Here is a 22,335-nt window from a genome sequence, read left to right on the forward strand (position 1 = left end):
TAATTCTAATAGAGTAATTCATTTTTTAGAGAATTTAAAAACACTTTGTGATGTAATATGTTGTTTGAATATATCGAATTTTAGAAAGAAACTGGAATTCTAAAAAATTATGAAAGTATTTTGATTACTTATAATTGAATAGAATTTCAAATCATATCCAAAAACAAATTGAAATTCTTCATACTCTCTTTTCTCACCTGTGACCTCTATGTCTCTTCTCTTCATCTATCTTACTCTCTCTCCTATTCCATCTCTCTCTTCTCTCTCTTTTTGTTCTCCTCTTATTTCTCCCTCTCTTCACTCTCTTTCTCCTAATCTTCTCCCCCATCTGTCTCATCTCTCTGTTTTCTCATCCTCTTTCTTCTCTATCTTTTTTCTTCTTCTATCTCTATCATCTCTATCAACATCTACGTAAATAATGTTAATATTTATATATTTTTGAATTATTAAATAGTTAAAAGTTTGATAATGTTTATTTTTATAAAGTTAAATATTAAAATTTCATTTTTAAAAATATATATAAAAAATAATTTTTGCATGTAGTAGAAATTAAATTTCCCTTTCCAAACTAAGAATTTAATATTTAAGAAATTTGAATTGATTTTATCCCAACAAATCATTTATTTAATAAATGAAAAAAACTAAATCAAAACAATTAAAATTTCACTTGAAAATATGTTGGAACATGAAATAAATATAAATCACTATTCTATTTTATTATTAATAAAAAGGACTGGATCTCAGTAAAAGAAAAGAATGAAAAAATAGAAAAAAGAATGAGGGTATAAGGAACCCCACTTACCAAGAAAAAAAAATACTAATTATGTAATTATGTACAAACAACTAATCTATATACTATCTATAAAAGAGAACCCTCTGAAAATTCCTAAAATACCGCTGCCTAAGATTGTGACAGCTGTCCATTTCCTTGGTTTTTTGGTCTTTTAGCCCTTAATTTTCCACTCTTCTGATGCTTACAGGTGTTTGATTTTGCTGATTGTGGCATTTACACGTGTTTTATTTTGCATGTTGTGCATGTGCTGGCCTTTGCTTCTTTAGGCGGTTTCTTGCATTTCATTCTTCATTCTTCAGTTTGCGTGTTTTTGGTTATCATTTTCGCAGATACAGACCAACTTAATTTGGGTTCTGTTTGATGCTGTTTTGATGTATGTTTTGTTACATTCGATGTTAGCTTATGGTTTTTTGGCTTTTCTTTTCTTACATGCATATTACCTTTCGAGTTTTTGGCTTTTGTTTCTGTGATGTTTTCATGTTTGTTTTGTTACATGCATGTTATTTTTTCATTTTGCTGTGTTGGACGATGTTTGGTTTGAATGTTTGGTTTAGGGTTCGTTGTACTTCTGTTGTTCTGTTTTGGTGCTGTTTTCATGTGTGTTTTCTTACATGCATGTTAGCTTCTCATTTTTGTGTGTTGAACGAGGTTTTGGATTTTTGCTTAGCTTATCGTGTTTCTGTTTTGATGGTGGTTTTGTTGTTTTTTTTTGTTGCAATATTATGGCACGTTCTCCAGACAAGATAAAGAGCATCGATGGCTTAAAAGAAACTCTTAAACTCAATGTGAGGATCAGTGATCTATGGTTTATTGGCACGCCTAACAAATTTGAGCAAGCTAAAATGGTGTTTGTGGACTCCGATGTATGCTTCAATTCTATGTTTTTTTTTTGTAGGTTTATTACTTATTACTCATTGTTCAGTTCATTGTGTTGTAACCTTAATGCAATCCAGGGTGATGAGATCCACGCTGTTTGTAAACAAGACCAATTGAAGTAAAAAAAAATGGACTTGAAAGAAAATTGTACTTATGTCAAGCACAATTTTAAAGTGCTAAAAAACAATGGTCAGTACAGAGTGTGTGATCATCAATTTAAATTGGTGTTTATTGGAGTTACTGTTGTGAGGGAGTGTGTTCTAGGGGACATCCCTTTTAGAAAATATAGGTTTGCTGGATTTGCAGATGTTGTGGCTGGCCAGTTTGAACGTGGACTATTGGTAGGTATGTTAAGTTATATTTTTGCAATTGAGTTTATTTTGAAAGTTTTGTTGTTTTTGGAATTAAATAACATTCCCTGATTTTCCTACTTGCTTTAGATGTTATTGGTGTTGTGGAGGAGGTTGTCTTTCGGCAAGTTTCAGGAAAAGGTAGAAGGGTAGTCTTCAAACTAAAGGACTTGAGGTAAAGTTCGATTCTTGGTGACAATTTGTGTGATGTGCTTTGTCAAGTTGTGGCTATGATTATATTATTATTAATAACTGATTGTCTCATAACTATTTGTTTCTGATAGCCAGCAATTGCTATCTTGCACTTTGTGGGATGATTATTGCTTGCAGTTTTTGGAGTTCTTAGATGATTATGAAGGTGATGACTCAATTACAGTTCTATTAAGCCATTGTAGGATCAAGGAAGCGTAGGGTATATCCTCATCTTGAATTTATTGATTTCTCTGTTTATGCTATTGCATGTTATGGTTCTATTTTTTAAATAATTTAGGATCTTATCCCACATCGATCAACAATTCTTTCAAGGCTTCAAAGTTAATTATTAACCAGCCTGTGATGGAGATTCAAGAATTCAATGAACGGTATTTTTTGTATGTGTTATGTAATATATGTTGATCATTTTTTGTCTTATTTTTGTTGTTCATTGTATATTTGTAGGCTTGCAGAGTTGGGCATTGAAGCCCGGTCAGGTTTTAAATCCCATGGTGAAGGGAGTACACAACTTTCAGGTTCTATCCAATTATCATCAAAAGAATCATTCTTTGGCAAGGCTGAGGGAAAGACTATTGCTGACATTAACACCATCTCTGAAGTAATGATCTTATATAGATTTTAATTCTTTGTCGTGCATTGTCTGAAGTTTTTTTATTTGATGTGTATGCTGTTTCACACAGGAAATTGTTTGTGTCACTGTTGGCACAATTACTAGGATTGTTCTGGACAATCATTCATGGTGTTATACATCTTGCATTCAGTGCCATAAAAAAAGTGATGCAGAGATGACGCCCTTTACATGTGCATGCGGCAAATACAATAAGGAAGTTGTGCTTAGGTGATTGTGATCTTTTAAAATGTTGTGTATTTTTCATGCCTTCATCATTTTTTTACTATTGGTGCATATGGTGGCAGGTATAGGCTTGAGGTGATGATCAACCAGGGAAATGAAAGCACAAAATTCCTGCTTTGGGACCGTGAATGCAGTGAATTAATTGGTCAATCAGCTGATGCAGTTAATAAGCTTAAAATTGAAGTGTGTTTTTGGATTCAATCGTAACTGTTTATGTTTGATATGTTATTTTTTGTTTGTGTAATACAATTATTCTCTTTGAACAAGGATGGTGATGTTGATTTGAATGCTTCACCCTAAGCACTTGATAAGTTGCTGGGTCATGAACTTGCTTTCAAGATAAAGGTGCAACCCAAGTTCATAAATTCTGCTGTTTTGAAGTGTTCAGCTGACTCGAGCTTAATAAATGCTGTGATGGATATGCTAGCTGATGCTGAGGTAATGTTCAATCCAAGTTATTTGACATTAACTATTGTTAAAAGTATGTATTCTATTCATATTTATTTGTTTTCCATGGGTTGTGTTATCTTCAATGTATGTCTTATTCAGACATCTTCAAAAATGGATATCCCAGTTTATGATTCCAATCATTCTGCTTAACATGAATCTGTGAGTTTTGATGACTGCTTTCATTTTTTAATATGATCTTTCTTGCAATTCTTGCATTTTGACACTTCATGACTTTCAACTTAGCATTCAACTTATTGATTGCCATTTGTTTTATCCAACAATCCCTCTCTGTGACAGCAGATCATGATCCCCTGCTTGGACTCTCCTTGACGCCTACAAAGCGGCAGGCATTTCAGGATTGTGATGATGAAGCAGGGATCTCTCAAATTTCACCTGCACAACTTTCATCCAACAAAATAAAAAAACATGCCGGAATTTAGTGCATTTGGTTGTTTCCAAGTTGTGTTGAACAATTTTTTCCCCCTTGCTATTTGTATATTGTACATTGGCTCCTACCTTATTTCTGTTGTGGTGGTGTTGCTTTAGAACTCTGATCAGAACTTTTGTTTAAATTTTAATCTTATTTTGTATGCGAGTATCCTAGCATTTTAGTTCTGTGGCTTATCCGATGTTACCTTAACTATTGCACTATATTTCAAAATCCTTATTTGTTCAATTGTTAAAATAAATATCGACAGATTGCAAATGTTATGAATTGAAATATATCGTGAGAGATAGAACAAGTAAGATTTGAAAATACAAATCAGAGATTGCCAGACAGAAAGTTCAGAAAACATGTTCTTCACAATCATGATAACTTAAAATTCAATTAAAGTTTTAACGAGCCATTAAAGCATCTAATTTTAAGGTGTGCATCTTTAATTGTCTGAGCACAAAGTATTCATGGGAAACAAATTAAAATATCAGAAATAATGACCACGAAATATTGATCACTAGCACAACAAAATCAACATTCATATCTGATTAATTCATCTGATTTTAAGCTGTGCATCCTTAATTGTCTGAGCACAAAGTATTCACGGGAAACAAATTAAAATATTAGAAATGATGACCACGAAATATTGATCACTAGCACAACTAAATCAGCATTCATATCAGATTAATTTTCTAACAGCAGAATATACACACCAAGACAAAAGTATCAGCTTTGGAGTCTTGAGAAACATGATCTTGGATCATCAATGATATGTAATTAAGTGTGTCTTTATTATCAATCATCGTTTAGCATGATTTGTTATTTTAGATACCATTTTTTGCTTGATTTTGCTTTCACAAATGCAGAATCGAATATTTGATAAATTTACTCCATCTTTCATCATATGTCTCAATATGATGTACAATTAATAAGACAAGTAAAAAAACAATTTCTCTTTAGCTTGACATCCTAATTCTGCCATGCATAACATTTTCGATATCATATTTCTTATCGATGGCGCCAAAGCATAGGTATAATAATGGTTATAAATGCAAGTCTAATCATTTTAGTGCACTTAATTAGCTGTCAACATTTATAATTTTAGTGTTTTTCCTTATGCTTACTTTTGATTACTTACTTTTCAAGTTTTAATGTGGCCGTCAAAACCATCACTATAATCATGGCTATACATGCATGTCTAATCATTTTTATCAAAGTATGATCCATTTAACCAGGTGTCAACATTGATAATTTTAGTCAACAAGTCAAGTTATGTCTTGGTCCGAGTGGAATAGCATTTCTTTTCTGCATGTCCATTGACTTTTGCAATTTTAATTTTGCATGTATTGTAATATATTGAAACAAGAAGTTAGTAAAAATTTTATAACTCAGTCAAGATTAACAACAACCATCAAGAATATGGATAACCATGAGCATGCAAATCATCGTGATACAACACAAGCCAAGATAAAGAATAAAGGTATCAGGCAGCACAAAGTTAATGATCAGGCTCAGAATATTGATTGTAAGCAATTCAAAATATTATGTTCCAAATTATAGTTAATAATTTTAATTAGTTTGTTGATTTAGTAATACAATATCCACAATTTTTTTCACACAAGGACAAGCAAACTGTAAGGTGCATTCAATATTATGTGAATCCATTCCACATTAAATAAATTCCACTAAACTTAGATTCAACTCACTTTTTTAGTTAATATTCGTGATTCATCAGAGGATGAGAGTTCTGAATCAATACAAGGTACCAATTAAAATCGACCTTATCAAATTAATTTTCAACATTATAATGCTATAATCTAATCTAAATGCAATTTTCATGGGCTGTGTTTCAGTTTCTTCACTTGAGAACCAAAATTATATGTCCTCAACTAATGACCCCGCAATTAATAGAGAAGGTAACGATTAATATTCATAAACACTATGTTATTAGCTCACTGTCGAATATCTTTCACTGTACAAAACTGCTTTTGTTTATCGTGTTTCAATTTACATGTTTTCCTAAAACATTTTCAATGACCAACCTCATTTTGCCATATATCATTAAATTATTTCAGGATATTCTGATCTTGGTGATCAGCTCATGCAGTGTAGTCACTGTAATGCAAATATGTGGTATGATGAAAGAGTCTCAAAAGATAAAAGAACTACAAATCCAAGATTCAGTTTATGTTGTGGAAATGGAAAAGTTGAACTTTCATTGTTACAGAATCCACCTAAATATCTCTACCAACTTTTGTATGATCATGGTACATCTGATAGTAAAAATTACCAGCAAAACATAAGGACATATAACATAATGTTTGCCTTTACTTCTGCTGGTATTAAGTTTGACAAATCAATTAATCATTTAAGAGGACCTTCTACAATAAGAATTCAAGGTCAACCATGTCATAGAATAGGTAGTATGTTACCGATGCCTGGGAAAGAACCAAAATTTGCACAATTGTATATCTTTGACACAGAAAATGAAGTGCATAATAGGATTAATGCAATAAGGTAGTTAGTCTTTCATTATTATTATTATAAATGCACAACATTGATCAACAATCTTACATTTAAACAAAATTCAATTGTTTATTCTGCATTACTAATCTTCCAATCATCGTATATATAATTGTTTATTTTGGTCAGCAGTCCACATAATCAAATTCAAGAACACATTGTTTCATAACTTAGTGAGATGCTAGATGAATACAACGTGCATGCAAAAACTTTCAGGATAGCCAGAGATAGATTGCAAGATGTTCAAGTGAATAATATCAAGTTGAAATTGATTGCTAATCGTGAGAAAGATGGTCGTACATATAATGTACCTACTGTTCCTGAAGTTGCAGCACTAATAGTAGGCAATTTTGATGCAAATTCAAAAAGAGATATTATTATTGAAACTCATCATGGACAACTACAAAGGATCCATGAATTACATTCTAGCTATCTAGCTCTACAATACCCTCTCTTATTTCCTTACGGGGAAGATGGATATAGACCTGATATTCTACATAGCAGTCGATCAGATGGTAAGAAAAGGAAAATAAATCTTCTTACAATGAGGGAGTGGTTTTCTTATAGGCTACAATGCAGATCAAATGAATCTATAACTTTGTTGAATTCTAGGAGACTATTCCAACAATTTGTTGTTGACGGCTATACTATGGTTGAGTCAGAAAGGCTTTCTTACGTCAGAAATAACCAAAAAAAAACTTCGAGTTGACAAGTTTTGTAGCTTACAACAGTCATTGGATGATGGAAGTAGGAGAGACCTAAATAAAGGTAAAAGAGTCATTTTGCCTTCAACTTTTGTTGGCAGTCCGCGCTATATGGATCAACTTTATTTTGATGGTATGGCCATATGTAGCCATGTGGGCTTCCCAAATCTATTTATTACTTTAACTTGCAATCCAAACTGGCCTGAAATCCATAGATTGCTGAATCCGTTGAATCTGAAAGCAGCAGATTACACTGCCAATATTAATCACACAATCATATCTAATAACTTTAATTATTTTCTATAAACAGACTTACTAATAAATTGCAGATATGTATACAATAGAATTTCAAAAACGAGGGCTACCTCATGTCCATTTGTTGCTTTTTTTACATCCTGATAACAAATACCCTTCCTCAGATGAAATTGATCAAATTATATCAGCAGAGATACCTTCCCAACAAGATGATCTAGAACTGTATTCATTAGTAAAAAAACCATATGGTTCATGGTCCATGTGGAAGTCTGGATCTTGGATCTCCATGCATGAAAAAGGCAAGTGTAGTCGTTTCTATCCTAAAATGTTCCAGCCGTATACTGTTTTAGATGCTGATGGTTTTCCAGTCTATCGTAGAAGAAACAATGGTAATGCAATTGAGAAAAATGGTGTTATAATTGATAACAGGTATATTGTACCTTACAATCCAAGATTTATCAGAAAATACCAAGCGCATATCAATATTGAATGGTGTAACCAAAGCACTTCTATCAAATATTTATTTAAGTACATCAACAAGGGATATGATAGAGTGATTGCTATTTTGATTGATGAAGATAATGATCAAACTGAGAATGGTGACACTCATAATGATGAGATCAAAGAATATCTAGATTACAGGTATTGTTAAAACTTGATCTCTAATTTATCTGATCATCATTGTTATAACAACTAATTCTATCTTCCTCACAGATACATATGTCCCTGTGAATCTACTTGGAGAATCTTTGGATTTCAATACATGGCAGAAAACCTGCTGTTGAAAGATTACACTTCCATCTTCCAGGCCAACATAGTGATCTCTATGAAGACCATGATGATATTGATGATGAATTGTCTAAGCCAAGTATCTCTGATTCAAAGTTTATTTCATGGATGAACACCAACCAAAATTCTGTTGAAGGGAGAAATCTTACTTATGCAGAACTTGTTTCTAAGTTTGTATACAATCAGAAGAAAATATGTTGGCACCTTAGGAAGAAAGGCTATACCATTGGCAGATTACTATGGGTTCCACCAATTATAGGGGAATTATTTTATTTGAGAATGATGCTTACTGTTTGTAAAGGACCTACCTCATTTGAGGATTTAAGAACAGTTGATAATGTTCAGTATTCTACATATAAAGAAGCATGTTTTGCTATGGGATTTTTACAAGATGATAAAGAATTTATTGAGGCAATCAAGGAAGCAAAAGACTGGGGTTCAACACATTATATAAGAAAGCTATTTGTGTTGTTACTTTTAACTGCAACAATGAGCAAACCTGAACTAGTTTGGGACCAAACTTGGCATTGGATGGCTAATGACATTGTCTATAATTATAAAAAATCATCAACAAGTCCAGGTTAGTGCTAATTTCCCATCAGACAAATCAATATTGATACGACACATAATTTGACTTTTTTCTCTTTTGTGTATTAGCATTGCAGCTTGATGATAGAACTCTTCAAAATTTGGTCTTGCTTGAAATTGAAGAACTGCTGCAAGCAAATCAAAGATCGCTAAGAGACTATCCTTCAATGCCATATCTAGAGGATGCGAATTGTCCAGCTTATCTAGACAATAGCCTTATATTAGCTGAACTGAACTACAACAATGAAGAACTTAGATAAGAGTTTGAACATCTATTTTCTCACATGACAGGTACATTAAATACAGAGCAATTTACCCCTCTGAAAATTATTATGTGCATTTCCTTCTTAGCTTTTCTCATCTATAAATTAGTATTTTAACTTCATTCATTTATCTTTAAATCTAACACCACATATCGATGATTCCAGATGAACAAGCTTCAATTTACAACCAGATTGTTGAAGCTGTTAATAAAGATGAAGGTGATATGTTTTTTCTCTATGGATATGGAGGTACAGGAAAAACATACATTTGGAAAACACTTGCAAGTTCACTGAGAGCTGACAATAAAATTGTAATAATGATAGCCTCTAGCGGCATAGCTTCTCTGCTATTGCCTGGAGGTAGAACTGCACATTCAAAATTTAAAATTCCAGTTCCAGTTTTTGAAGACTCAACTTGCAATATCCATCAAGGAACTCAATTAGCTGAACTATTAAATCAGACAAGTCTAATCATTTGGGATGAAGCACCCACGACTCACAAATTCTGTTTTGAGGCACTTGATCACAGTCTTAGAGATATCATCAAACACAACTCAAAGGACAGTAAAATCTTTGGAGGTAAAGTCATGGTCTTTGGTGAAGATTTCTGGCAGATCCTGCCAGTCATTCCAAGAGGCAGCCACTCTGATATTGTTAACGCAACAATTAATTCCTCTTATCTATGGGATCACTATCAGATCTTGAGACTGACAAAAAATGTGTGTTTACAAAACAACATGCAAGCAACAAATCAAGAAGAAACTGCAGCTTTTGCACAGTGGATTATAGATATTGGTGATGATATTATTGGAGATGAAAATGATGGCTATGCTACTATTGAAATTCCACAGGAACTATTAATCACAGAATATAATGATCCTATTCATAGTATAATTAGCTCTACATTTCCAGATCTATCTCATCATCACAATGATCCTGAATACTTCCAAACCAGAGCAATATTAGCTTCCACAAATGAAATAGTGCAACAAGTTAATGATTATATGCTTACAATGATACCGGGTAATCATATAGTAAATTATCTTATTCTGTTTTTCATCTTTTAATCAACTTTCCTGGATTTTACATTTTTGGTTGATGAATTTGCTTTTTTAAGTCTAAAATATTGATAGGTGGACAAATGAAATATCTAAGCTCTGATTCAGTTGACAAATCTGAAACCATTGAAAGTTGTCATTTCCGCTCACTGACAACTGAATTTCTGAATTCATTGACAACATCTGGCTTACCCAATCACTGTCTTAAACTCAAGATTGGAACACCAATAATGCTATTAAGGAACTTAGACCAAACTCAAGGGTTGTGTAACGGTACTAGGTTAATTATCACAAGACTAGCAAAACATGTTATTGCAACTGACATAATTTCTGGGACAAATATCGGAGATCATGTTTATATCCCACGAATGTCTATGTCGCCTTCACAGTCACCATGGCCTTTTAAGCTATTGAGGAGACAATTTCCGATAATGCTTTCTTATGCTATGACAATTAATAAATCCCAAGGACAATCATTATCTTCAGTTGGACTTTACTTGCCAAAACCAGTTTTTTCACATGGCCAACTATATGTTGCATTATCAAGAGTCAAGTCAAAGAAAGGACTTTGAATTTTAATACATGATCAGGACAAAAAAAAATGACTTCAACCACGAATGTGGTTTCCAAAGAGGTCTTTACAAATATTAGAAGGTAAATCCAATTTATTTCCGATTACAAATTTAATTCTAACCACAACTGAATTTGCTTCTTACTCATATGATCTCTGATATACAGTTAAAACATCATCAAATGAGCCAGTCTATAATTCATTAATTTTAAAAAACCAGTCTTCCTTTATGGAGTGCATTTTCTTATTTGCCGCATTTTAAATTTTTATCCCTTTTCATGAACTCCAAATTAACCATTTCTTTCATGAATTGCACGAAAGAAAATAAAATGCTTATCTCAATTTAAATGCTACCATTCAGCAAATGAATTCTATATGTTACTCTGCCTGTTTTCCTAGGATGATACACTTATTATTATTCTTTTAGTAGAACCATTTATCTTTTCTTAGATAATCAATTGGCCTTGCAAAATATTATCTATGCCAAATCATTATCGACTTCAGCATTAGACAAGTCATTCATCTGATGATGCAAATTGTATTTATAACAATACAAAAAATTAACTTACTCTTTGTTATATTCAGCAATAAAAATACCTCTTCACCTGCCTCCACCACCACAGTCTTTCATACTTATCATTCTGCCAATTCACTTCCAATCTTTGAACGGAACATTCAATGCTCCACAGTTCCCAAACCACTTAACTTGTTGTCACTTACACCCCCCGAAAAGCAATGACCCTTCCATCACCCACTACTTTACATCATCAGACCACGGTTCATTTCTCTACCACCTTCATTTAAACTCTAACCAAATTATTCTCTCAAAGCGACTACCACCATGTCTCCCGCTTCATCCACTGCCTCAAGCAAGGTAAGCCTAAACCCAAACCTGACTGCATGTTCATTCATTTCCTGATTTTTCTCTTGCATTTGGTTACATTTTTCATCCATATCCCGAACCAAAATTCAACATCTTGCCATCTATGTTTTCTTAAGTTTTCGAATTCCAATTTAGGACAGACATATTGAACAATTTTGCGTTTGAATCCATCATTGTCTCACTCAACTTTCTTTCCTGTGGCAAAGCCCTAATTCAATTTTCCCTGCTTCTGCTTCATTTATTTGTGCCCATTGTGTTAGGTTTCTTGCATACTACGCTATCATCTATCTTACCCTTTAGATATTAGTAACGTTTAAATGTTATTTTTGTCGCTCACACTTTTTGCATTCATGTTGTGCTTTTATCGCAATCCATGTTTAATTTGGACATTTTGTTGATACTAATTCGAAAACCTGTTCCAGTGATTCTGATGTTCTATTATTAAATACATAGTAAGAAATTTAAATATTAATTTACTTTTGTTCATTGGTAACGAATCCAGAAAATTATTCAATAATTTTGAATGATGCTACTATATTGTCATTGTCAATGAACCCTAGGTAGCATGTCATCTAGAATAACATTTGACTCATGCATGTAGGAAAAAACAACCTATGCATATCTTGTGTGATTATACCCCATCCAAAACAAAACAGAAACAATATTAAGTTAAATATTTTTAAATTCCTATTAAATTTCGTAGCATTCTATTACCATTATTTCCAACTATTGTATTAAGATTCTAAGTAGTTCAGTTATCTACACCATCTATTACATTGTTTTTATGATGCTGACTCTGCCCTTTCAAACTTTATTGCTTTTGGTCCTTCATTACGATTATGAAGTGTATTTTCTTATTTGTTCGATCATATCATCTCTGATATACATCATCTATTATATTCTCTTTATAATCCTGATTCTGCTCTTTCAAACTTTCTTGTTTTTGGCCTTTAATTCGAATCATGAAATGCATTTCTTATCTGTTCGACCATATGATATCTGATTGAGAACTTTTGTTGCTACTGTATTTGCTTTTGCTGCATTTTCTGATCTCTGCAATGTTCTGTATTCCTTATTTTCATGTTTTGCATCTAATTTCATGCGTCTTATATTATATGCATCTTCTCTTATCTTATTTTAATTATCCTAAATTTGAACTGTTAAATCCAATTACTACTACATTGCAGCAACATCCCAATTTAGACCTACAGACACTTAAATTAGTCAATATACATGTTTCTTAAATGCTAAGTCCATTTTTTTCCTCATTGCATTGCAGTTGAGATTGCCTGCTATCAGACAACCATTGATATTGCAATTTAAAGCTGCCTTCCATTGTGACAAGGTTAAATCAAAACCTTCCTTTCCATATTTTATCCTTTGTGCTTCTCATATTGTTTTTCCTTTTTTAAATACTTTTTCCTCATTGTAGGACGCCATAGAAATACCAGGCTTCTATCGGCGCCAATGGCTACCAAATTATCCTAAAATTGTTGAATTTAAGTATGATGGGGAAACCTATGAAATTCAAGTCAGACAACACAAAGGCAAACTTTACTTTGCTGATGGCCTAACAAGATTGAGGACAGAACTGCAGATTTATGAATCTGTCATGATAAATTTCCTGGCCTACGACCACCCTTCAAAATTTTACCTCCACTTCACTCCACCATTAGACCAGTAGAAATGCAAAAGGCGTCGTGCAACAAGAAAACACATCTGGACATATGAAATCACCCAATCAATGCTAGGCGCACCATATCCACTGGTAAAATATTCATATCCATTTATATCTTCCATGCAAATATTAATTTCAATGCCTAACTCTTTTTTTTCCCTACAACAACTTCCAACCTCTGTCACACAATGCCTAATCCACTGTGGTGATCATATGACAATTCTCAGAAGATTCGAACCTCCACTGCAATGGAATGTAGTTGTGCTCAACAAAGGCATCAATGATAAGTATGCCACTCTCCCTTGGTACAAATTCCTTCAAGAAGGTGATTTTAGCCATGGAGACGAGCTCTCATTCTACTATAGGCGTGCTGAGAAGATCTGGGAGGTTGTCATCAGGCGTGCAATTGATTGGGATGATAGTGATATAGATTAGGAAAATCTGCCATGTTATTTTGCAAAACAATGTTTGTTTATGTTTATTTCCAACGTCTCTATATTTATCTTTGAACAATTTGACATCACAACTAATTTATATGAATGTTATTCCTTTTATCTTTTTACAATGTCTTTTTTTTTTTATTCTTCAATCGAAAATCATTCAGACAAAAGACCCGTGCATGCGCACGGGTTACCGACTAGTGTTCATATATTAGACAATTACATAATGCCTATTACAAAAAAAATGAAATGAAATGATATATTGGAATTTTTTGTCATTGAAATGCATACTTTCACATCCATAAACAAAGCTCTAGAAGTTTAGAATCATTGATGGTCTGCTAGTAAAATAGTACCCAAAAAAAAAAACCTCACAACCTATCTGCTTTACTCGTATTATGCTGAAAACTCCTCTTTTTTTTTTTTTTTTAATTTTATCACTGATGGTCTCGCTGTCCTCCATGGGAATAAGACTATCATCTCCAAAATTACGTGTGAGCCACGGGTGTGCATGGCATGATGGAGACACTGGGAATGTTGGTGTCATGCACGTGGAAGAAGGAGTGGAATAAGTTTCGAGTGACAAAGCACGCGAGGTTGAGGGCAAGACTGGGGTGAGGACAGGGGTGGATGTGGTAGATCCGGCTATTGGCCTTAGGGTGAAGCACAACGTTGTGCAACATCGGCTAAGGAAGATAATTTTCGCAGTGTGTGTCCGATGTTGGGTTATTCGAAGGACTTAGAAGTAACAAGAAGGTGTATAATAAATAATTTATTATACATTATGAATTTATGCTAAGAATATGATAAATTATATCCATAAATGTTTGAAATGAACTTGAAGTGTGGTCAAGTCAACATTGTTGAAATTTTCTATTCTAATAATTAATGTAGACTAATATTAGAAAACAATTATGTTAAATATTATCATTAGTGGGTTTTATTTTATGTGATCAAATTAAGTGGGTTCATTAGACAATTAAATCAGATGATATAGGCTTAAATGAGTAGATGTCAATGTTGACCCATTGGAGGATAATGAGGACCCTATTAGGTTAACACGCTTTAAAAAAGCTATGGTCCCCAATATACTAAGCCGTCACACATAGTTTCTCTTATCTTCATCTGAAAAGTTATGAAGGTCTTATTGTGGAATAAAGAGGTTTCGGTTGAGAAAGAACCATGAAGCCACTGATTACACTATTAGTCAGTTATTTGTCGTTTATACAATATTCCGTAATAGATCCTAAGAAGAGAGCATAGATCAAAAATCACCTACGGATTCAGATTTCGCCGCATTTGTTTGATCAATCATTATTGATCCATGTATTCCTAAAACTCTTTTTGATAATCTAACATAATGTGCTCCTGGTGGTTATTGGTATTTTATAATTAAGGATCCCCTAAAATTCCAACAAGCTTCCACTAAGGTTACTTATGGATTCATGGAATGAACAAATATATTTTATTATGTTCATAGGTGATTCCGATTTATTTAAATTATGAGAAGTTTTGGCCTCTAAACATTTAGTCTTTCAAAGCTGAAGTTGAAATTCAACTACAAAAGAAAATTAAGGTTATCAAATTTGACCGTGGGGAATACTATGGTAGATATGACATAAGGTGCAATTTTTGGAGTCCCCCATGTGTTTTCTTCAATAATTATGAAATTATTTTACAACATATAATGTTAAGCAAACCTAGCATGAACAAAGTCGCATAATGATGAAAATAGACTTGTGCAGATATGGTAAGAAGTTTGATTCTTCTCTACCAAAGTCATTTTGGGGAAATGCATTAAAGAATATAATTTATATCTTTTAAGGGTACCAATTAAAGTAGTCACTAATAACCCATATAGGTGTGAGCCAGGAAAACCCCAACATTAGGCACATGCACATTTGGGGATTTCTAGCCAAAGTAATGCCTTATAGGTTGCATGAAGGTAAGTTGGACATAAAGATAATTAGTTACAATTTTTTTGTTGTTTTTTTTTTACATTTAAACTCTCGTATGTATAAGTTTTACAATTCCACTTTATTTGAGACGTGCAAGATTCCTTGAGGAAATTGAGTTTGGAGGGGAAGAAAACATAAAGAGTGTTGTTTTTAAAGAATAACATATTATTAACAATATATAAGTCTTTGTACCTACCATTGTTCAAGGAACGAATATGGTAATTAAATAATGATGTTACTCCTAACATTATTAAAAGACAAGATAACACTGAGATTTCCTCTCAAGCATCACCTAAAGTTCAAACTCAATAGCCTTAAGAAGTGTCATTAAGAAGATCCTCTAGTGAAAGAAAAAATATAATTTGATATGATTATGTTATATTTCTTTAAAAACTTGAATATGACATTTGGGATATCGTAAAATTGCCTAAAAGTGTGAAACTCATAAGTTGTAGATAAATATCTTTAGGCAAAACAGATTCAATGGGTAATATTAAGATATATATAAAGGAGTAAATAGACATTTTGGTCCCTGACTTTTGATCCCTTTTTCAAATTAGTCCTTATCTTTTTAAAATTTTAAAAATAGTCCATATCTTTGCATAATTTTGGTAAAATAGTCCTTGCTGTTAAATTTGAAAGTAACGTCATTAGTGAGGTGCATTGTTGGCAATTTTAGTGCCACATAGACTATCCAACGTGGCAAATTGTCCCAGATTGTGACACGTAGACTAGACTTTGATGCAAAATTTAAAAAGTTGTAAAATATTTTCTTCTTCACTGGCTTCTTCTTCCTCAAATTAGGGTTTCTAAAGCTTCTCTCCTCTCAATTCCATCATAGTGGAGTCTTAAGTGTGTGTGTTTCTCCCTAGTCTTATTTGTCCCCCTCGCTCCAAGTTCGCATAATGTACGTTATCATTTTCATTTGTAGTCGTTTACGTTGTCATTTTTGTTTTCGTGTTCATCGTCGTATTGCACGAAGGGTTTTGTTTCGTGGTTGTTTTGCGTTTTTGCATTTTTGTTTTTCGTTTTGGTCTCTGTTTTGGTGAACCAGTTCGTCGTTTGCTCTTCATTCATATAAATCATTGTGATGTGTTGATTAAGGTTTGATGAAGAACGATTTATATTCTCTTGTATTTTTGGGCTTTTATATTGTCGCAACCTACCCTTCGGCGGGAGGGCGACGCGTGACTCGCGGGATGCGTGTTCCACGAAAGGAATACGCGCGGAGTCGCCACCAACGTTTATTTGAGGAAAACGTCGGAAAAACCGGAAAAGACGCGATCTACGAACTTTTAAGTGAAAGGTTCGGGAGTTGTATTTACGCGCGGGGAAGGTATTAGCACCCCACACGTCCGTCACAAGGGACGACAGCCTTTAATCGAATGTGCAAACATGACTTTGATTTTTACATTCCCTTTTATGTCCTTATATCCTTTATACCCTTTTTATATTTTTTCTCTTTTTGTGGTCGACAAGGGTGTTTCCCTTTGCTCCTACGTATTCCTCAATTGGGATGAGAAAATCAAACCTACGTAGTTCTTTCGGAACAAAGTGTTTGGTTAAGTTGTTTTTGTCTTTTTTTGCAAAATATGTTTTTATTGAACAAGAGGTCATTTAAGGTGTTGGACCATTAAACGGTCTTTTGATTTTGAAAGGAGAGAAACGTTAAGGCGTTGGACCATTAACGATCTCTTGGGGTGGTCGACAAAAGCGGGGCTTTTGCTCCTACGTATCCTCAATTGCGATGAGGAAATCAGACCTACGTAGTTCTTGCAAAAGCGGTAAAGTCACATGTTGATTTTATGCTTTTGAACGGTCCATGTTAACCGATAAAAGCAAAGAGGACCGTTTAAGGCGTTGGACCTTAAAACGGTTTTTAGTGATTTTTCGGAAAAAACTTGATTTGTGAGTTGATTGTAGTCTTAGTTTCACTTTGGTTATTAATCAATTCATTCAAGGAAACTTCCAAAGAAAAACGTCCGATTGATTTTTTTTATTATTTTATTCAAAGATATTTTTATTATTTTATTATTATTTTTCAAGATATTTTGATTATTTTATTATTATTTTACTTTTTTTGGTTTAACCGAGGTTATAGCGTGAACGATCGGTTAGATTTCGTTTTAACAGTGATTAAACGAGATTACAACACAAATGATCGGTTGAAATTCATTTTATCTTTTATTAGACGAGAAAACGGCTTAAATAAATGGTTAAAGCACGTTAAAAACTGAAGAAAAGAAAACTGAAAGTAAACGAAATTAAAGTGAAAGTACACAAAACAAGAAATGAATTGAAAGTCTCGGATTCGAAAACTTACCCGTTGAAGAACGAACGAAGAACGGATGAAGAACGGTGAAGAACGACGAAGAACGATGAAGAATTTCCACAGAATCGCTTACGGAAGCGTTACAGAAGCACTTCGACTCGATTTTTCTTCACGAAAACGTGTTTTTGCCCAAAATAGCCGAAACGCATAGCCAAAGGGGTCTTGAACATTTTGAAACAGCTCCCCACTCCCCTATTTATAGAAAAAAAAGGAGGTGCTTGCCGCCCAAAGACTTAATGAAGAAGATTTCTAAGCGCACCCGAATTACTAAGTTCACCCCCCTTTTCGTATTTTACGGAAAAGTTACGGAAGCCTTACGGAACTGTTTTCGAATTTGATTTTCATCTTTTTTCTCTTCCCTTTCACCAATGTTAAGTGGAATATGCTTACCCAAGGTTTTCGGAAATTTTACGGAAGTATTACGGAAGCCGCGGAAGCCCCGAAAACCATTTTTCAAAAACGTGGAGGAGCTTGCCGCCCAGTTGCTTCCTCCTTAAGCAACCCAACTTCCAAAATGTTCTAGAAGGGCCTAGATTTGAATTGCTATTTACACCCCTATCTTGATAAGTTCACCCCATTACCTTTTTTGGTGATTCTTTTTTCGTAAAGTTACGGAAACTTACGAATCTCGTAACGATACTTGTTTTCTTTCCGTAATGTTACGGAACCTTGTGGATTACATAATCATCCCCCTTTTGACTTACGGAATGTTACGGAACCTCACTTAATTATGCAACGATGCTTCCATTTGATTTCCGGTGTGTCACGGAAACTTACGGATTGTGCATCAATATATTTTTTTTGGTTTTTCGGCATGTCCTGGAATTTCACAAATTGCCCAATGATGGATGCCAAGCACCTCACAAGGACCAAAGAAAGGTCGCATGTCATCAAGCAAAGGTCCCCGGACGAAATTAGGGTATGACAGTTGCCCCTCTTTACTTGTCTTTTATTGGAGATAAAAGGAAAGTAAAGATAAGACACTAATTTCGTTCCTCTCGATTTGACGAGAGTCGCGGGTGACCATAAAATCTCCACATGCAAATGACTTGTTGTTCCTGGATTTTCACAAATTGCCTAATGATGGGTGCCAAGCACCTCACAAGGACCAAAGAAAGGTCGTATGTCATCAAGCAAAGGTACCCGGACGAAAATTAGTGTATGACACTAATTTCGCTCCTCTCGGTTGACGAGAGTCGCGGGTGACCATGACATGTCGTTCCCGGATTTTCACAAATTGCCTAACGATGGGTGCCAAGCACCTCACAAGGACCAAAGAAAGGTCGCATGTCATCAAGCAAAGGTACCCGGACGAAAATTAGTGTATGACACTAATTTCGCTCCTCTCGGTTGACGAGAGTCACGGGTGACCATGAAATTTCCGCATGTAAATGACTTGTTGTTCCCGGAGGAACAAAAGGTGCAGAAGACTATGTCAGCCTCTGCATGCTATCAAGCGTTCTGTCTTACAGATAACAAAAGAATGTTTATACGGATAACCACTCGGGTATTTCCGCGTATCATCGGGCCCGCCGCCTCTGGATGATACAAGGGTGCAGAATGACCAAATTTGGTCTCTGCTTGTCATCGGGCCCGCCGCCTCTGGATGACAAAAGGGTGCGGATAACCGTAAGGTATCTCCGCGTATCATCGGGCCCGCCGCCTCTGGATGATACAAGGGTGCAGAATGACCAAACTTGGTCTCTGCTTGTCATCGGGCCCGCCGCCTCTGGATGACAAAAGGGTGCGGATAACCGTAAGGTATCTCCGCGTATCATCGGGCCCGCCGCCTCTGGATGATACAAGGGTGCAGAATGACCAAACTTGGTCTCTGCTTGTCATCGGGCCCGCCGCCTCTGGATGACAAAAGGGTGCGGATAACCGTAAGGTATCTCCGCGTATCATCGGGCCCGCCGCCTCTGGATGATACAAGGGTGCAGAATGACCAAACTTGGTCTCTGCTTGTCATCGGGCCCGCCGCCTCTGGATGACAAAAGGGTGCGGATAACCGTAAGGTATCTCCGCGTATCATCGGGCCCGCCGCCTCTGGATGATACAAGGGTGCAGAATGACCAAACTTGGTCTCTGCTTGTCATCGGGCCCGCCGCCTCTGGATGACAAAAGGGTGCGGATAACCGTAAGGTATCTCCGCGTATCATCGGGCCCGCCGCCTCTGGATGATACAAGGGTGCAGAATGACCAAACTTGGTCTCTGCTTGTCATCGGGCCCGCCGCCTCTGGATGACAAAAGGGTGCGGATAACCGTAAGGTATCTCCGCGTATCATCGGGCCCGCCGCCTCTAGATGATACAAGGGTGCATGTCACATGACCTCAGGGTCAGTATGACAAAGATTATGGGACGGCCGACAAAAGCAAGGCTCTTGCTCCTACGTATCCTCCAATGAGGAATTCAGACCTACGTAGTTCTTGATAACTTGTGAGACTTGAAAAGTCTCCATCGGAAAATGCTGACATCTCCGGAAAGGGCGCAGATGACCATATTGGTCTCTGCTCGTGAATCACACTTGGGGTCACTAAATGACGAGGTGCGGATAACCGTAAGGTGTCTCCGCGGGCTACCAGCTCTTGAGTCATGGCAACAAAAGGCGGTGTGGTCGACAAAAGCGAGGCTCTTGCTCCTACGTATCCTCCAATGAGGAACTCAGACCTACGTAGTTCTGGATAACTTGTGAGACTTGAAAAAGTCTCGGTGTTTTCTCCACTAAAATGCAAACATGCTTTAGCAAAGAGACAAATATTCCAACTGATTTAGAGCAGCATATGCTTTTTTGAGTGAGAAACAATGCGTCTACCGGGGAAGGAGAGTCTGCTGATGAAATCTCCCATAACCATAAATGAGATCTTGGATGTTAGCATTTCGTTTCTAAATGACCATTTAGAGGAAACACTGGGTTCGACAAAAATAGAAGAAAATCACTCAAAGTGTATCAATCTCGCACAGGTAAGTGTTTCATCCTAATTCCGGACCATAGATATGTCATGACTTGACTTTGCAAATTATTTCCTATCAAATCAAAAATTACATGCGTGATCATGGATCAATAGGGCTTCCCTTGGGAATGGTTTTTTTTTGGTGGTTTTTTTTTTTTCGGCTTTTGTGTGTTTTTGGCCTTTGATTTTTCTGGCTTTTTCTTTTTCCGTTTTTTTTTTTGTTTAGTGCGGGGCGAGAAAAAAAAAAGTCGCTAGCGCACGGGATTTTGGTTGGTAATCAAAGGGAGAAGACCATTTTAGGTCGTGGTTTCCTTTCCTTCTTTTTTTGTTCATTTGGTGACAATTCTGTATTGTTCAGATATTGTCCGGTCCAAAGACCTCTGGAGCTTTCTTCTTTTTTACTTTCTCCCATTCTTTGGTTGGGAATTTTCTTTCTTTTCTTTTTTCTTTCTCCCACTCTTTCTTTTCTTTTTTCTTTCTCCCACTCTTTGATTGGGAATTTCCTTGCTTCCTTTTTTCCTTTGATTGGAAATTTTCCTTCTCTTCTTTTTTGCTTCCGAGGGTAAGGATTGACATTCTCACCCTGGGTCAAGGTTAATGGTGAGTCAGGATTTTGGCTCAAGACTTGTAGAATGGCTAGGCATGATACATGTCAGGGTTTGGTTTGGTTCAAGGATAAAAAGGGATGCCCCACATTATTTCCATGACACAAATGCAAAAATGATGATTTGGAAATTTTATGCAAAATTGGTCATGCATGCACCTATGTGGACACTCAAGTGTCAAATTTTTATGGTCATGTGATGCTAGGGCTCAGGATTCATTTCCTCTATTTTATATCAACCCAATGTTTCCAAAATATGTTCTTTTATCCATTTGTGCATTCATCCAAGTCCATTTCGGGCGTCCGGGGAAATTTTCACAGCATTCACCCTTCAGGTGTAGACACATTTTTTTTTCCAAAAACTAGCTATGATCAGCGAATTTTTCTTCAAAGAAAAGTTGGAAGTCATCTCTTTTCAAAAGCATGTTGGTTTTTCAGCTAGACAACTTATTTTTCTTTTTTCTCTCTTTTTTTTCTTCTTTTTTTTTTATTTGTTTATTTCTTTTTCTTGTTTGTTTTTTTTTTCTTCTCTTTTTTTTCATGAGGTATTTTGCTATATACATGCATATCCAAGGTATCTTGCTACCTTAACATACATATATATGTTTTGTAAGGTATTTTTGCTATATACATGCATATCCAAGGTATCTTTCTACCTAAACATACATATATATTTTGTGAAGTATTTTTTGTTTACATACATGCATATCTAAGGTATCTTTCTACCTAAACATACATATATATATTTTGTGAAGTGTTTTTTTG

At 35.1% G+C, this 22,335-nt stretch overlaps 2 protein-coding genes across 2 annotated transcripts; both read left to right on the forward strand.

Moving 5' to 3' along the window:
* The first annotated feature begins 1,515 nt into the window (after window positions 1-1,515).
* Window positions 1,516-3,685, forward strand: LOC121174568 (replication protein A 70 kDa DNA-binding subunit E-like). The gene is made up of 11 exons (XM_041013930.1): window positions 1,516-1,656; window positions 1,747-1,764; window positions 1,864-2,014; window positions 2,110-2,194; window positions 2,304-2,377; window positions 2,510-2,600; window positions 2,677-2,830; window positions 2,913-3,070; window positions 3,148-3,268; window positions 3,425-3,523; window positions 3,635-3,685. Exons 1-11 carry the CDS (start codon window positions 1,516-1,518, stop codon window positions 3,683-3,685), a joined length of 1,143 nt encoding a protein of 380 aa, XP_040869864.1.
* Window positions 3,686-9,248: 5,563 nt separating this feature from the next.
* On the forward strand, window positions 9,249-13,289 carry LOC100816595 (ATP-dependent DNA helicase pif1). Its single transcript, XM_006577537.1, has 3 exons — window positions 9,249-10,127; window positions 12,885-12,950; window positions 13,038-13,289. The coding sequence occupies exons 1-3, from the start codon at window positions 9,249-9,251 to the stop codon at window positions 13,287-13,289; spliced, it is 1,197 nt and encodes a 398-aa protein (XP_006577600.1).
* Window positions 13,290-22,335: the final 9,046 nt, after the last annotated feature.

The sequence above is a fragment of the Glycine max genome, chromosome 3 (genome assembly GCF_000004515.6).
Source record: "Glycine max cultivar Williams 82 chromosome 3, Glycine_max_v4.0, whole genome shotgun sequence".
NCBI classification, from domain to species: domain Eukaryota; kingdom Viridiplantae; phylum Streptophyta; class Magnoliopsida; order Fabales; family Fabaceae; genus Glycine; species Glycine max.

What these genes read in the sequence shown, in the direction of transcription:
- LOC121174568 (XM_041013930.1), top strand. Translation starts at nt 1,516, where the DNA reads ATGGCACGTTCTCCAGACAAGATAAAGAGCATCGATGGCTTAAAAGAA. An exon ending in GTTCTTAGATGATTATGAAG is followed by an intron (nt 2,378 to 2,509) that starts GTGATGACTCAA and finishes TAAATAATTTAG; the next exon opens with GATCTTATCCCACATCGATC. An exon ending in AATAAGGAAGTTGTGCTTAG is followed by an intron (nt 3,071 to 3,147) that starts GTGATTGTGATC and finishes ATATGGTGGCAG; the next exon opens with GTATAGGCTTGAGGTGATGA.
- LOC100816595 (XM_006577537.1), top strand. Translation starts at nt 9,249, where the DNA reads ATGATTCCAGATGAACAAGCTTCAATTTACAACCAGATTGTTGAAGCT. An exon ending in TGATACCGGGTAATCATATA is followed by an intron (nt 10,128 to 12,884) that starts GTAAATTATCTT and finishes ATTGCATTGCAG; the next exon opens with TTGAGATTGCCTGCTATCAG. An exon ending in CTGCCTTCCATTGTGACAAG is followed by an intron (nt 12,951 to 13,037) that starts GTTAAATCAAAA and finishes TCCTCATTGTAG; the next exon opens with GACGCCATAGAAATACCAGG.